The 18,039-nt window shown below is 58.2% G+C and overlaps 1 protein-coding gene across 1 annotated transcript in view; it reads left to right on the forward strand.

Annotated features, from left to right (window-relative positions):
- LOC144737486 (sodium-coupled neutral amino acid transporter 7-like) overlaps positions 1-17,139 on the forward strand; it is a 25,328-nt gene extending 8,189 nt beyond the window's left edge. Inside the window, exons 3-11 of the mRNA XM_078620195.1 lie at positions 572-770; positions 1,914-2,055; positions 4,361-4,453; positions 7,045-7,102; positions 9,006-9,120; positions 9,661-9,808; positions 12,784-12,974; positions 14,802-14,856; positions 15,491-17,139. Of these exons, the coding sequence (XP_078476321.1) occupies positions 572-770; positions 1,914-2,055; positions 4,361-4,453; positions 7,045-7,102; positions 9,006-9,120; positions 9,661-9,808; positions 12,784-12,974; positions 14,802-14,856; positions 15,491-15,593 (1,104 nt within the window). The 3' untranslated portion in view covers positions 15,594-17,139. The remainder of the gene's footprint in view (positions 1-571; positions 771-1,913; positions 2,056-4,360; positions 4,454-7,044; positions 7,103-9,005; positions 9,121-9,660; positions 9,809-12,783; positions 12,975-14,801; positions 14,857-15,490) is intronic.
- Positions 17,140-18,039: the final 900 nt, after the last annotated feature.

Consider the following 18,039-nt stretch of genomic DNA (forward strand, 5'->3'; position numbering starts at 1 on the left):
ACACCACAGAGACACCACAGAGACACGGGACACCACAGAGACACGGGCACCACAGAGACACGGGACACCACAGAGACACCACAGAGACACGGGCACCACAGAGACACGGGCACCACAGAGACACGGGACACCACAGAGACACCACAGAGACACGGGCACCACAGAGACACGGACACCACAGAGACACCACAGAGACACGGGACACGGGACACCACAGAGACACGGGACACCACAGAGACACGGACACCACAGAGACACCACAGAGACACGGGCACCACAGAGACACGGGACACCACAGAGACACGGACACCACAGAGACACCACAGAGACACGGGCACCACAGAGACACGGGACACCACAGAGACACCACAGAGACACGGGCATCACAGAGACACGGGACACCACAGAGACACCACAGAGACACGGGACACCACAGAGACACGGGCACCACAGAGACACCACAGAGACACCACAGAGACACGGGGCACCAGCCGTGTTTGTGCGTCGCATAATTCCCGCTTGTCCCCCGCCCCCCGCCCCCCCCCCCCGCCCCCACCTCGCCGTGCCGCAGGTGCTGCTGGTGTTCATCGTGAGCGGCCTGCTGGTGCTGGCGCTCTGTGCGTCCCGCTCGGGCGCCGCCTCCTACCAGGAGGTGGTGCGCGCGCAGTGCGGCCCGCTCGCCGGCGCCGCCTGCGAGGGCTGCATCGCGCTCTACACGTTCGGCACCTGCGTCGCCTTCCTCGTCATCGTGGGGGACCAGCTCGACATGCGTGAGTCGGCCCGCTCTACCGCCGCTCACTCACGTGGTCACTCAACCGCCCGCTCGCTCGCTCGCCCGCTCGCTCGCTCGCCCGCTCGCTCGCTCGCCCCCCTCGTTCGCTCGCCCCGCTCACCCGCTCACTCGCTCACCCCGCTCACTCGCTCACTCGCTCACCCGCTCACCTGCTCACTCGCTCACTCGCTCACCCGCTCACCCGCTCACTCGCTCACCCCGCTCACCCTCTCACTCGCTCGCCCGCTCGCTCGCTCACCCGCTCACTCGCTCACCCGCTCACCCGCTCACTCGCTCACCCGCTCACTCGCTCACCCGCTCACCCCCTCACTCGCTCACCCCGCTCACCCGCTCACTCGCTCACCCGCTCACTCGCTCACCCCGCTCACTCGCTCACCCGCTCACCCGCTCACTCGCTCACCCGCTCACCCCGTTCACTCGCTCACCCCGCTCATTCGCTCACCCCGCTCACCCCCTCACCTCGCTCACCCGCTCACCTCGCTCACCCGCTCACCCGCTCACCTCGCTCACCCGCTCACCCGCTCACCCGCTCACTCGCTCACCCGTTCACCCGTTCACTCGCTCACCCGCTCACCCGCTCACCCGCTCACCCACTCACTCGCTCACCTGGTCATTGAATTACCTGCTGAAGACCCATCTCCTTCGGTCGAGCAATTGTTGTGGTTGTGGAGTGGTGCAGGCCGCGTCTCACCATGCCTGTGTAGTGGTTGTGGTGGTGGTTGTGGTGGTTGTGTAGTGGTGCATGTCGTGTCTCACCGTGCCTGTCTCGTGGTGGTGGTTGTGGTGGTGGTGGTGGTTGTGGTTGTGTAGTGGTGGTGGTTATGGTGGTTGTGTAGTGGTGCAGACCGTGTCTCACCGTGCCTGTCTCGTGGTGGTGGTGGTGGTTGTGGTGGTTGTATAGTGGTGGTGGTTGTGTAGTGGTGCAGGCCGTGTCTCACCGTGCCTGTCTCATCGTGGTGGTGGTGGTGGTGGTTGTGGTGGTTGTGTAATGGTGCAGGCTGTCTCACCGTGCCTGTGTGGTGGTGGTGGTTGTTGTGGTTGTGTAGTGGTGCATGTCGTGTCTCACCGTGCCTGTGTGGTGGTGGTGGTGGTGGTTGTGGTGGTTGTGGTGCTTGTGTAGTGGTGCAGGCCGTGTCTCACCGTGCTCCCGATGCGCCCGTGCCCTGGTTCTGCGACCGTCGCTTCACGACCTCCGTGGTCTCCGTGCTTCTCATCCTGCCGCTCTGCTTCCCCCGCGAGATCGGATTCCAGAAATACGCCAGGTGAGACGATGGCCGCTGTGAACCGATTGGCACACACGCACACACACATGCACACACGCATGCACGCACACACACACGCGCACACACACGCACACACACGCACACACGCACACGCGCACGCACGCATGCACACGCATGCGTGCACACACGCACACGCACACACGCGCGCACGCACACACGTGCACACGCACGCACACACACGCACACACACACGCGCACGCACACGCGCACACACATGCACACACGCGCACACACGCGCACGCACGCACACGCACGCATGCGCACACACGCACACACGCACAGACACACACGCACGCGCACGCACGCACACGCACGCACACACACACACACGCGCGCACACGCACGCACACACGCGCACACGCACGCACACACACGCGCACACGCACACACGCACACACGAACGCGCGTCCACCCCAAGGGGTCCCAATCGGTGAGGCCCCTTCTGACAGAACTCAACTAAAAAAGCCAAACTCTTTATTATTTTAGCGAGTAAGGCCCACTCAGCTATACAGTCACACCTCGGTATACGGCCGCTTTGGAATACGTCGAATTTGGTAGACGTCGTGTTTTGACGAAAAATCATTTCTTGGGATACGACGTTTAACACCCCCCCCCCACTCCACACGGCCCATCCGTGCGCCTCTCCCCCCCTCTTAACCTCCTGCTAATCCCCTGCAGCATAACAAAGGCGCCCCCATTTTAACTCACTGGCAATCTCCTGCATCATAAACAATGATGTCACCAGCTAATCACCCACCCCCCGCGGCCCATCCTGGTTCCTCCTCCCCCCTCTTAACCAGGATATATAATCTCGTGTCTCTTAGAGTTCTCTTCACTTGGTACAGTCATTTTGCTGTGACGGTTCCACCTGAAGACGGAAGCTTGTGTTGCCTCCGTAACGTCGTGATTTAATTTATTTTATTATTATTATTTCACCCACGTGACTTTACCGAAAAAACGAAAAAGTATGGATCCTTGCAGTCACGTAAACTTCAAATCTAGAATTAATGCATCGTATTCAACGTTTAGGGAGCTGCGAATTGTGACACGTCACGCAGCAGGCACGGGCGAGGGGCGGGGTTACTCAACGCGTTGGCTGCGTGTGACCAATAGGATGACACAAACGCGCTGCACCGCTTAGTGAACACCCCCGCCACCGCGAGGAAACTCGTGCAGGTGACCCCCTTGCACGCACGACTCCTGAGCCATCGATAGCGGCTGCCGTGACGAGGGCCAAGTGGGATTTACAAACCCGCGAGCCGCATGGGCGCCCGTTCCGTGAGGCCCTCAACTTGTGTGCACTCGGAGAGACCCGGGGGCATCGAACGCAGTTATTTTCGTACCTCTGGCTCTGTGTCTCTCACGCGGCCATCGTGAGCCCTCTGAGGAAGAGGCACAGGGAGGCTGGGTTCAAAGCCAGGGTCTTAAGCGTCTCTCTGGCTCATGGTCTGTGACACTGACGTCGCCGATCTGAACCCCCCTGAGAGACCCCAGGCCCTCAGTGTCTCTGGCTCAATCTCAGCATCTCTGCCACGACCATCATACACCCCCTGGGGGAGAGAGAGAGAATTGCAGACCCAAGTCTCGAAGCCAGGAATCGGTTATACTGGGAGCAACCCACTGATTACAGCAGCCCACAGAGGATTATTGTGTCCGTACGTCATGCAGGGAGGGGCTGGGTGGGGAGGGAGGGGCTGGGTGGGGAGGGAGTGGCTGGGTGGGGAGGGGAGGGTGGGGAGGGTGGGGCTGGGTGGGGAGAGTGGGGCTGGGTGGGGAGGGTGTTGAGGGTTGGGGAGGGGCTGGGTGGGGAGGGGCTGGGTGGGGGGTAGGAGGGGTGGGGCTGGGTGGGGAGTGTGGGGCTGGGTGGGGGGTGGGAGGGGTGGGGCTGGGTGGGGAGGGGCTGGTCACCCCGTGGTGCCCTTATAAAACTCAACGTTTCACCTACTCACGCCGGCTTGTGCCCGCCCTCACAGTCGGGCATATTTGTGGAATACACCACGCCGCCGTTGACCCTGCAGGCCATTGACCGAGCAACCCAACGTGTTCCTACCAGCTCCCTCCGCAGCAGGACAATGTGTTCTCCAACTCTGTCTCTCACGCGGCTATTATGAACCCCTTGAGGGACACAGAACCCGGCATCGAAGCCAGGTTATCGGTGTCTCTGACGCGGACATTATGAACCCCCGGGACGCGAGAGAGAGGCAGACCCAGGGCTCGAACCCAGGACCTCAGTGTCTCTGCCTCTGCGTTTCTCACGCGGCCATCATGAACCCTCCGTCCCCAGCTTGGTCGGGGTGCTCGGCACGTGGTATGTCACGGGAGTCATCATCGTCAAGTTCTTCGTGGGCGGCTACGAGCACGGGGAGATCGTCACGAGGTGAGGGAGCGTCGCTCGCCCACACGCTCGCCCACACGCTCGCCCACACGCACACCCCCACGCGCTCACACACACGCGCTCACACACACGCTCGCCCACACGCTCACACACACGCTCACCCACACGCTCACCCCCCACGCGCTCACACACACGCTCGCCCACACGCTCGCCCACACGCTCGCCCACACGCTCGCCCACACGCTCACCCCCACGTGCTCACACACACGCTCGCCCCCCGCGCTCGCCCACACGCTCGCCCACGCGCTCACCCCACGCACTCACCCCCACGCTCGCCCACACGCTCGCCCCCCGCGCTCACTCACACGCTCACCCACATGCTCACCCAGACACTCCACCCCCACGCTCACCCACACACACTCCACCCCCACGCTCACCCGCACACTCGCCCACACGCTCGCCCACACGCTCGCCCACACGCTCGCCCCCCGCGCTCACTCACACGCTCACCCACATGCTCACCCACATGCTCACCCAGACACTCCACCCCCACGCTCACCCACACACACTCCACCCCCACGCTCACCCGCACACTCACCCACACGCTCACCCACACGCTCACCCACACGCTCACCCACACGCTCACCCACGCGCTCGCCCACACGCTCGCCCACACGCTCACCCACACGCTCGCCCACACGCTCGCCCACACGCTCGCCCCCGCGCTCACTTACACGCTCACCCACATGCTCACCCAGACACTCCACCCCCACGCTCACCCGCACACTCACCCACACGCTCACCCACACGCTCACCCACACGCTCACCCAAACGCTCACCCACACGCTCACCCACACGCTCACTCACGCGCTCGCCCACGCGCTCGCCCACACGCTCACCCACACGCTCGCCCCTGCTCTCACTCACACGCTCACCCACATGCTCACCCAGACACTCCACCCCCACGCTCACCCGCACACTCACCCACACGCTCACCCACACGCTCACCCACACGCTCACCCAAACGCTCACCCACACGCTCACCCACACGCTCACTCACGCGCTCGCCCACGCGCTCGCCCACACGCTCACCCACGCGCTCACCCACGCGCTCGCCCACACGCTCGCCCACACGCTCACCCACATGCTCGCCCACACGCTCGCCCACACGCTCGCCCACGCGCTCGCCCACGCACTCGCCCACACGCTCACCCACACGCTCACCCACACGCTCGCCCACGCGCTCGCCCACGCACTCGCCCACACGCTCACCCACATGCTCGCCCACACGCTCGCCCACACGCTCGCCCACACGCTCGCCCACGCGCTCACTCACACGCTCACCCACATGCTCACCCAGACACTCCACCCCCACGCTCACCCACACACACTCCACCCCCACGCTCACCCGCACACTCACCCACACGCTCACCCACACGCTCACCCACACGCTCACCCAAACGCTCACCCACACGCTCACTCACACGCTCGCCCACACGCTCACCCACACGCTCACCCACACGCTCGCCCACACGCTCGCCCACACGCTCACCCACACACGCTCACCCACACGCTCACTCACACGCTCACCCACACGCTCACCCACACGCTCGCCCACACGCTCGCCCACACGCTCACCCACACACGCTCACCCCTACGCTCACCCACACGCTCACCCAGACGCTCACCCCCCATGCTCACCCACACGCTCACCCCCCCCCCCCCCCCGCTCACTCCCACTCCCCCCCCCCCCCCGCTCACCCCCATGCTCACCCACACGCTCACCCCCCCCCCGCTCACTCCCACTCCCCCCCCCCCGCTCACCCCCACGCTCACCCACACGCTCACCCACACACACTCCACCCCCACGCTCACCCACACGATCACCCCCACGCTCACCCACACACACTCCACCCCCCCGCTCACCCCCCCGCTCACCCCCCACGCTCACCCACACACTTTCCCCCACGCTCACCCCCACGCTCACCCACACGCTCACCCACACGCTCACACACTCTCCCCCACGCTCACCCCCCGCTCACCCCCCACGCTCACCCACACACTCTCCCCCACGCTCACCCCCCGCTCACCCCCCACGCTCACCCACACACTCTCCCCCACGCTCACCCCCCGCTCACCCCCCACGCTCACCCACACACTCTCCCCCACGCTCACCCCCACGCTCACCCACACGCTCACACACTCTCCCCCACGCCCCCCCCCGCTCACCCCCCACGCCCCCCCCCCCGCTCACCCCCCACGCTCACCCACACACTCTCCCCCACGCTCACCCACACGCTCACCCACGCACTCGCCCACACACTCTCCCCCATGCTCACCCCCACGCTCACCCCCACGCTCACCCACACGCTCACCCACACACACTCTCCCCCACGCACCCCCCCCCCCCCGCTTACCCCCCACGCTCACCCACACACTCTCCCCCACGCTCACCCACACGCTCACCCACACTACCTACCTTAGGGTGCTGTGTCTCATTGTGTCTCACGCACAGTGACACACAGTGTCACTGTGTGTCACTGTGTGTTACCGTGTCTCTCACTGTGTCTCTGTGTGTATCACTGTGTGTCACTGCTTCACTGTGTGTCACTGCCTCATGGTGTGTCTCTCAGGCCTTCCTCGCTGGCTGCTGTGTTCAATGCCATTCCGACCATCTGCTTCGGCTTCCAGGTATAAACCACAGGGGAAGTCTCCCACTGACCATGGACATTCACTCTGTGAGCCTCAGATATTCACTCTGAATCGTAGTAACCCTAAGGGAGCCCGAGTCTGGCTCTGTGAGCCTCAGCTGTTAACTCTGAACCATCAGAACACTAAGGGAGCCCTAGTCTGGCTCTGTGAGCCTCAGATATTCACTCTGAACCCCAGGAACCCTAAGGGAGCCTTAGTCTGGCTCTGTGAGCCTCAGCTGTTAACCGAGTCTGGCCCCGGCGATCCGAGTTCGATTCCCGCTCACGACCAACACCAGTGACGATTATTTGAACCGGTCCTGGGCCTCCCCTAGGTCGACTCAGCCTCAAATGAGTACCTGGTGCGGTGTGTAGTAAACATCGCCACTGGGGAGACAAAGGCGGCCGGGCGTGGTGCCTGCCACCCACCCCCCTCGTGTGCCGTTCCGGCCTTCGTAGGTGCTGCTCGCTAACAGCACTTGCCCCTACAGTTTGTTAAAGCTACACGGGGAATTTTGTTGTTTGTTTATTTGTGTGTCTCGATGTGTGTGTCTCTGTGTGTGTCTGTGTGTGTGTCTGTGTGTCTATGTGTGTGTGTGTCTGTGTGTCTCTGTGTGTGTGTCTCTGTGTGTCTCTGTGAATCTGTGTGTGTGTCTCTGTGTGTGTCTGTGTGTGTGTCTCTGTGTGTCTCTGTGTGTCTTTGTTTGTGTCTCTGTGTGTCTGTGTGTGTGTCTGTGTGTGTGTCTGTGTGTCTGTGTGTGTGTCTGTGTGTCTCTGTGTGTGTGTCTGTGTGTGTGTGTCTCTGTGTGTGTGTCTCTGTATGTCTCTGTATGTCTCTGTGTGTGTCTCTGTATGTCTCTGTGTGTGTCTCTGTATGTCTCTGTGTGTGTCTCTGTATGTCTTTGTGTGTGTCTCTGTCTGTGTGTGTCTCTGTGTGTGTCTCTGTGTGTGCCTGTGTGTATGTGTGTCTCTATGTGTCTTTGTGTATGTCTCTGTGTGTGTCTCTGTGTGTCTGTGTGTGTCTCTGTGTCTCTGTGTGTGTGTCTGTGTGTGTCTATGTGTGTGTCTCTGTGTGTGTCTCTGTGTGTGTGTCTCTGTGTGTGTCTGTGTGTCTTTGTGTGTGTGTATCTGTGTATGTCTCTGTGTGTGTCTCTGTGTATGTCTCTGTGTGTGTCTGTGTGTGTGTCTCTGTGTGTGTCTCTGTGTGTGTATCTGTCTGTGTGTCTCTGTGTGTGTCTGTGTGTCTTTGTGTGTGTCTGTGTGTGTCTGTGTGTGTGTGTGTCTCTGTGTGTCTCTGTGTGTGTGTCTCTGTGTCTGTGTGTGTGTGTCTCTGTGTCTGTGTGTCTCTCTGTGTGTGTCTCTGTGTCTCTGTGTGTGTGTCTCTGTGTGTGTCTCTGTGTGTGTCTCTGTGTGTGTGTCTCTGTGTGTGTCTGTGTGTCTTTGTGTGTGTGTATCTGTGTATGTCTCTGTGTGTGTCTCTGTGTATGTCTCTGTGTGTGTCTGTGTCTGTGTGTGTGTCTCTGTGTGTGTGTCTCTGTGTGTGTCTCTGTGTGTGTATCTGTCTGTGTGTCTCTGTGTGTGTGTCTCTGTGTGTGTCTGTGTGTCTCTGTGTGTGTATCTGTCTGTGTGTATCTGTGTGTGTCTGTGTGTCTCTGTGTGTGTCTCTGTGTGTGTGTGTGTGTCTCTGTGTGTCTCTGTGTGTGTGTCTCTGTGTATGTGTGTCTCTGTGTCTCTGTGGGTGTGTGTCTGTGTGTCTCTGTGTGTGTCTCTGTGTGTGTGTCTGTGTGTGTCTCTGTGTGTGTGTCTCTGTGTGTGTCTGTGTGTGTCTGTGTGTCTCTGTGTGTGTGTGTGTGTATGTCTGTGTGTCTCTGTGTGTGTGTGTCTCTGTGTGTGTCTGTGTGCAGTGTCACGTGAGCAGCGTGCCCATCTATCGCAGCATGCGGCGCCCGACTCTGGCTCGCTGGGGCGGCGTCGTCACGGCCGCCACCCTCATCTGCCTCCTCGTCTACACGGGCACGGGTGAGCCGCGTCACACCGTGATGGAGGGTCACCCTGCGTGTGTGTGTGTGTCTCTATGTGTGTGTGTGTGTCTCTACGTGTGTGTGTGTGTTTTTGTATGTGTGTGTGTGTCTCTGTGTGTGTGTGTGTGGGGAGCGGTAGTGTAGAGGTTAGCGCGCTGCGCTATGAACCCAGCGACACGGGTTCGATTCCCGCTCACGGCCAACACCAGTGACGATTATCTGAACCGGTCCCGGGCCTCCCCTAGGTCGACTCAGCCTCAAATGAGTACCTGGTGCGGTGTGTAAACATTGCCACTAGGGAGACAAAGGCGGTCGGGCGTGGTGCTGGCCACCCACCCCCTCGTGTGCCGTGCCGGCCTTCATAGGTGCTCGCTAACAGCACTTGCCCCTACAGTCTGTTAAGGCTATACAGGGGATCTTTGTCTTTGTCTTTGTCTCTGTGTATGTGTGTGTGTCTCTGTGTGTGATGTGTGTGTCTCTACGTGTGTCTGTGTGATGTGTGTGTCTCTACGTGTGTCTGTGTGATGTGTGTGTGAAGGGGTGTGTGGGTACCTGACATTTGGGGCGAGCGTCAGTCCCGACGTGCTGCTCTCCTACCCCTCGGGGGACGTCGCCGTCGCCATCGCGCGTCTCTTCCTCATCGTCACCGTGCTCACCTCCTACCCCATCCTGCACTTCTGTGGCCGGTACCACACACACACGCACTCGCTCACACACTCACTCACACACTCACACACTCACTCACTCACACACTCACTCACAAACTCACTCACACACTCGCTCACACACTCACTCACTCACTCACACACTCACACACTCACTCACTCACACACTCACTCACACACTCACACACACACTCACTCACTCACTCGCTCACTCACCCACTCACTCACTCACACACTCACTCACTCACACACTCACTCACACACTCACTCACTCACACACACACTCACTCACTCACTCGCTCACTCACCCACTCACTCACTCACACACTCACTCACTCACACACTCACTCACTCACTCACACACTCACTCACTCACTCACACACTCACTCACACACTCGCTCACCCACTCACTCACTCACACACTCGCTCACACACTCACCGTGCTCACCTCCTACCCCATCCTGCACTTCTGTGGCAGGTACCACGCACACACGCACTCACTCACACACTCACTCACTCACACACTCACTCACTCACACACACACTCACTCACACACTCACTCACTCACACACTCACCGTGCTCACCTCCTACCCAATCCTGCACTTCTGTGGCAGGTACCATGCACACACTCACACAGCCACTTACTCACTCACTCACCCACACAGCCACTCACCAAACCACTCGCTCACCTAGCCACTCACTCACCCACCCTCTCACGCACTCACTCACTCGCACACTCACACACTCACTCACTCACACACTCACTCACTCACTCTATCATCCACTCACTCACCCACTCACGCACTCACTCACTCGCACATTCACTCACACACTCACTCACTCACACACGCACGCACACCCTGACACACTCACTCATACACACACTCACACACACACTCACTCACTCACACACTCACACACTCACTCACACACTCACTCACACACTCACTCGCTCACCCACTCACTCGCACACTCACTCACACACTCACTCACTCACTCACACCACTCACTCACTCACTCACATACTCGCTCACCTACACAGCCACTCACACACTCACTCACACACTCACTAACTCACACACTCACTCACCCATCCACTCAGTCACCCATCCACTCACCCACTCACTCACTCACCCACTCACTCACCCAGGCACTCACTCACCCATCCACTCACTCACCCAGCCACTCACCCAGCCACTCACCCAGCCAGTTCACTCACCCATCCACTCACTCACCCAGCCACTCACTCACCCAGCCACCCACTCGCCCAGCCACTCACCCACCCACCACTCACTCACCCAGCCACTCACTTACCCACACACTCGCTGCCTCACTCACGCACGTAGCCGCTCACTCACCCACTCGCTGCCTCACTCAACTCATGCACGCACCCTCTCACCCTCTCACCCACTCGCGCACACATGCACGAACTGACTCACCCACTCAATGATGCACTCGTTCACTCGCCCACTAACACGCACACCCATGCACCCACTCACTCATGTACGCACCCACTCACTCACCCACTCACTCACCCACTCACTCACTCTCCCACCCACTCACCCATCCACTCAGTCACCCATCCACTCACCCACTCACTCACCCAGGCACTCACTCACCCATCCACTCACTCACCCAGCCACTCACTCACCCAGCCACTCACCCAGCCACTCACCCAGCCAGTTCACTCACCCATCCACTCACTCACCCAGCCACTCACTCACCCAGGCACTCATTCACCCAGCCACTCACTCACCCAGCCACTCACCCACCCACTCACTCACCCAGCCACTCACTCACCCACTCACTCACCCAGCCACCCACTCGCCCAGCCACTCACTCACCCAGCCACTCGCTCACCCAGCCACTCACTCACCCAGCCACTCACCTAGCCACTCACTCACCCAGCCACTCGCTCACCCAGCCACTCACTCACCCAGCCACTCACTCACCCACCCACTCACTCACCCACTCACTCACTCACCCACTCATTCACGCACTCACCCACTCACCCACTCATGCATGTACGCACTCACCCACCCACTCACTCACTCACTCACCCACCCACTCACTCACCCACTCACCCACCCACTCACTCGCCCACCCACTCACTCACCCGCTCACCCACTCACCCACCCACTCACTCACCCACCCACTCACTCACTCACCCACTCACCCACTCACTCACAAACTCACTCACCCACTCACTCACCCACTCACTCACCCCCTCACTCACCCACCCACCCACTCATTCACGCACCCACCCACCCACTCACTCACTCACCCACCCACGCACCCACTCACCCACCCACCCACCCACTCACTCACCCACTCACTCACCCACTCACCCACTCAGTCACTCACCCACTCACCCACCCACCCACTCACTCACCAACTCACTCACCCACTCACTCACTCACCCACTCACTCACGCACTCACGCACTCACTCACGCACTCACCCACTCACCCACCCACGCACCCACTCACCCACCTACTCACTCACCCACTCACTCACCCACTCACTCACCCACTCAGTCACTCACCCACTCACCCACCCACCCACTCACTCACCAACTCACTCACCCACTCACCCACCCACCCACTCACTCACCCACCCACCCACCCACCCACTCACTCACTCACCCACCCACTCACGAACCCACTCACTCACCCAGCCACTCGATCACCCACACAGCCACTCACTCACTCACCCACTCACTCACCCACTCACCCACCCACCCACCCACTCACTCACCCACCCACTCACCCACTCACTCACTCACCCACCCACCCACCTACTCACTCACTCACCCACTCATTCACCCACTCACTCACTCACCCACCCACCCACTCACTCACCACCCACTCACCCACTCACTCACCCACTCACGTACGCACCAGTGAGACTGGACACTCAGGCTGACCGCCTGTGACCTGTGGAGCGATGGGTCCTCCTCCCTGTCCGCGCGTCTCCTGCAGGGCGGTGGTGGAGGGGCCTGTGGCTGCGCTGGAGGAACGTCCCCACGGAGACGGAGCCGCCGGGCGGCGAGTGGCGGCGCCGCGCCGCGCAGACGCTCGCCTGGTTCCTGCTCTCGCTGCTTCTCGCCATCTTCACGCCCGACATCGGGCGCGTCATTGCACTCATCGGAGGCCTCGCCGCGGCCTTCATCCTCATCTTCCCTGGTACTCACTAGCACACTCACTAGTACACTCACTAGTACACTCACTCACTCACTAGTACACTCACTCACTAGTACACTCACTCACTCCACACTCACTAGCACACTCACTCACTACACACTCACTAGCACACTCACTCACTAGCACACTCACTCACTAGCACACTCACTCACTAGCACACTCACTCACTACACACTCACTCACTAGCACACTCACTCACTACACACTCACTAGTACACTCACTCACTAGCACACTCACTCACTAGCACACTCACTACACACTCACTCACTAGTACACTCACTCACTAGCACACTCACTCACTACACACTCACTAGCACACTCACTCACTAGCACACTCACTCACTAGCACACTCACTACACACTCACTCACTAGTACACTCACTCACTAGCACACTCACTCACTAGCACACTCACTAGCACACTCACTCACTAGCACACTCACTCACTAGCACACTCACTCACTAGCACACTCACTAGCACACTCACTCACTAGCACACTCACTAGCACACTCACTCACTAGCACACTCACTCACTAGCACACTCACTAGCACACTCACTCACTAGCACACTCACTCACTAGCACACTCACTCACTACACACTCACTCACTACACACTCACTCACTAGCACACTCACTCACTCCACACTCACTAGCACACTCACTCACTCCACACTCACTAGCACACTCACTCACTAGCACACTCACTCACTCCACACTCACTAGCACACTCACTCACTCCACACTCACTAGCACACTCACTCACTCCACACTCACTAGCACACTCACTCACTAGCACACTCACTCACTACACACTCACTAGCACACTCACTCACTAGCACACTCACTCACTAGCACACTCACTCACTAGCACACTCACTCACTAGCACACTCACTACACACTCACTCACTACACACTCACTCACTAGCACACTCACTAGCACACTCACTCACTAGCACACTCACTAGCACACTCACTCACTAGCACACTCACTCACTAGCACACTCACTAGCACACTCACTCACTACACACTCACTCACTACACACTCACTCACTAGCACACTCACTCACTAGTACACTCACTAGCACACTCACTCACTAGCACACTCACTCACTACACACTCACTAGCACACTCACTCACTAGCACACTCACTCACTAGCACACTCACTAGTACACTCACTCACTAGCACACTCACTCACTACACACTCACTAGCACACTCACTCACTAGCACACTCACTCACTAGCACACTCACTACACACTCACTCACTAGTACACTCACTCACTAGCACACTCACTCACTACACACTCACTAGCACACTCACTCACTACACACTCACTCACTAGCACACTCACTCACTAGCACACTCACTCACTAGCACACTCACTACACACTCACTCACTAGTACACTCACTAGCACACTCACTCACTAGCACACTCACTAGCACACTCACTAGCACACTCACTCACTACACACTCACTCACTACACACTCACTCACTGCACACTCACTCACTAGCACACTCACTAGCACACTCACTCACTAGTACACTCACTCACTACACACTCACTAGCACACTCACTCACTAGCACACTCACTACACACTCACACACTCACTACTCACACACTCACTAGCACACTCACTCACTAACACACTCACACACTCACTCACTCACTCACTAGCACACTCACTCACTTGCTCACTCACTAGCACACTCACTACACACTCACTACACACTCACTACACACTCACTACACACTCACTACACACTCGCTCACTTGTGCTGCTGCTGCTGCTGGGTGCAGGTCTCTGCCTGCTGAGCCTCGTGCTCAACACGGAACGTGAAAGCAACTCGGCCAGGTGAGCCCCTCACACACCTGACACTCACCCTACACTCACCCCTACACTCACCCTACACTCACCCCTACACTCACCCCTACACTCACCCCTCTTTCGTCCCCACACTCACTTCCCCCCCCCCCCCCTCTCGTCACTCCACTCACTCCCACATATAATCGCACCAGGATGTGAATCGGAGTGCGGCGCCCTCTGTGTGTGTCTGTGTGTCTATGTGTGTGTGTGTGTCTGTGTGTGTGTTTGTCTGTGTGTGTATGTGTGTGTCTGTGTGTGTATGTGTGTGTGTCTGTGTGTGTGTGTGTGTGTCTGTGTCTGTGTGTGTATGTGTGTGTCTGTGTGTGTGTCTGTGTGTCTATGTGTGTGTGTGTGTGTCTGTGTGTGTATGTGTGTGTCTGTGTGTGTATGTGTGTGTGTCTGTGTGTGTGTCTGTATGTGTATGTCTGTCTGTGTGTCTGTGTGTGTGTGTCTGTGTGTGTGTGTCTGTGTGTGTGTGTGTGTCTGTGTGTGTGTGTCTGTGTGTCTGTGTGTGTGTGTCTGTGTGTGTGTGTCTGTGTGTGTGTGTCTGTGTGTGTGTGTGTGTGTGTCTGTGTGTGTGTCTGTGTGTGTCTGTGTGCCCCCCCCCCCCCCCACGGTGCAGGCTGCTGCTGCTGGGCTGGAGCTGCGTGATGGTGACGGTGGGGACGTTCCTGCTGGTGCAGAGCACCACCGCCGCCATCGAGCGAGACGTTCGCCACCACTAGCTCCACCACCAGCTCCACCACCAACTCCACCACCAGCTCCACCACCAACTCCACCACCAGCTCCACCACCAACTCCACCACCAACTCCACCACCAGTTCCACCACCAGCTCCACCACCAGCACCTATCCCAGCTCACCCTAAGAGCGTCTGTGTTCTGGTGTATGTCTCCGTGTCTGCGCGAGCCGTCCGAGGTGTCTCTTGTGTGTGTACGTGTCTGTGTGTGTCTGTGTGTCTGTGTGTGTGTCTGTGTGCGTGTCTGTGTACGTGTGTGTGTGTGTACGTGTCTGTGTGTACGTGTGTGTGTGTGTGTCTGTGTGTGTGTCTGTGTGCGTGTCTGTGTACGTGTGTGTGTACGTGTCTGTGTGTACGTGTGTCTGTGTGTGTGTCTGTGTGCGTGTCTGTGTGCGTGTCTGTGTACGTGTCTGTGTGTACGTGTGTGTGTGTACGTCTGTGTACGTGTCTGTGTGCGTGTCTGTGTACGTGTGTGTGTGTACGTGTCTGTGTGCATGTCTGTGTGCGTGTCTGTGTACGTGTCTGTGTGTACGTGTCTGTGTGTGTGTCTGTGTGCGTGTCTGTGTGCGTGTCTGTGTGCGTGTCTGTGTGCGTGTCTGTGTGCGTGTCTGTGTGCGTGTCTGTGTGTGTCTGTGTGCGTGTCTGTGTGTACGTGTCTGTGTGTACGTGTCTGTGTGTACGTGTCTGTGTTTGTGTGCGTGTCTGTGTTTGTGTGCGTGTCTGTGTGCGTGTCTACGTGTCTGTGTGTGCGTGTCTGTGTGCGTGTCTGTGTGTGCGTGTCTGTGTGTGCGTGTCTGTGTGTGCGTGTCTGTGTGTGCGTGTCTGTGTGTGCGTGTCTGTGTGTGCGTGTCTGTGTGTACGTGTCTGTGTGTACGTGTCTGTGTGTACGTGTCTGTGTGCGTGTCTGTGTACGTGTCTGTGTGCGTGTCTGTGTCTGTGTACGTGTCTGTGTACGTGTCTGTGTACGTGTCTGTGTACGTGTCTGTGCACGTGTCTGTGCACGTGTCTGTATGTACCGTACGTTGAATTTCTTTCGCACCGTACGTAGCCAACCGCGTGCAATCGGAAGGTGTGGGGGAAGGACAGCAAACTAAACACAAGAAATCAGGTCTAAAGAAACTAGTTTGTCGATATTGACGATAATTTTAAAAGTGCGCAGCTCCCAGTAGCTTCCTAATATTGGCAGAGCGTTCCAGACGGCCGCAGAGGCGCGCCTGGAAACGCGCGATGCGGTGGCCATCTTTGTTCGATTGCCCGACAAACTCCACTGCCAAGATGAACGGGAGGAGTTTGCGTGACGACGGTTTACGTGAATCTTTTATGGGGAGCGGCGGCGTAGTGGTTAGCGCGCCGCAACTGCAAACCCGGCGATTTCCACTCCCAACACAGGTGACGGTTTTCTGAACCGATACTTGACCTCAATTTGAGTGCCTGATGCGGTGCTCATTTGTTTCCGTGCTGGCCTTCATAGGTGCTGTTCGCTAATAGCACTATACGTGGGAACTTTAGGCATCTGAGTGTGCCTCTGTGTCCATATGCTTCTGTGTGTGTCTGTTTCCTGGAGTGCGACAGGGATGTCCTCTGGCCACGACGGCCTTTAAAATGTTCTTTGGCCACGTTCGTGAAGATTTCCGTGACTATTCCAGGAGAATTTCCATCTGGTACAGATACAATGAAAGGCTGTTCAATGTCCAGGTGCAATCAAGGGATGGCTCCCTATTGGTCTACCATGTCTTGTATGCTGATGATCGGGTAATTGCTGTGCACTCAGAGGAGTTGGAGACGCTACTGCTAAACCTGGAACTTGCCACCAAGAGATGGGGCATTGCCATTAGCCTCACGAAAGTCAAGCGCCTGCCTGCGTTTTCATCTCATCAAATACTCCCCCACCCTGTAATCCCCGTGAGTGATGGGGCAGTGGTGATGAGAGAGAGTGGAGAAAATTTCATTCCTGGCCACTGTGCTTATGACCAGGTACGGTTTGGCATCTGAGCTCTCACTCCGAATCACTCGAGCGGCATAACTTTTTCATCAGCTGCGTAACGCTTTGTGGAAGCTACCTGCCCTATCGCTTCTCGCTAAGCTCCGCATCTTCTTGGCCACGGTTATGCCCTCCCTTCTCTATGTCTGCAAAACATGGAGCCCTTTAGGGGAAAAGCTGTGTGGGTTTTAAACATTCCGGCTGCGCCTGCCTACGATCCATCCTGGGTTCAAGCAGACTGGATTGTGAGGAGCTCACAGATCTTTGAAAAGATCTGGACATAGTTCCTTCAGTGAGCTCTTCCGGCAGGCGAGGCTGCGTTGGCCCACAGGCACTGCTTGCAGCTTGTTTTGCTGGATCGAGGGGGCTAAACGGGCAGCATGGGCTGGAGAAGAGATGGATTGATGTGGTACAGGAGGATGTGGAGCTGAGTGGACTTGCCCATGACTGGT

The sequence above is a fragment of the Lampetra planeri genome, chromosome 70 (genome assembly GCF_965212315.1).
Source record: "Lampetra planeri chromosome 70, kcLamPlan1.2.h2, whole genome shotgun sequence".
NCBI classification, from domain to species: domain Eukaryota; kingdom Metazoa; phylum Chordata; class Hyperoartia; order Petromyzontiformes; family Petromyzontidae; genus Lampetra; species Lampetra planeri.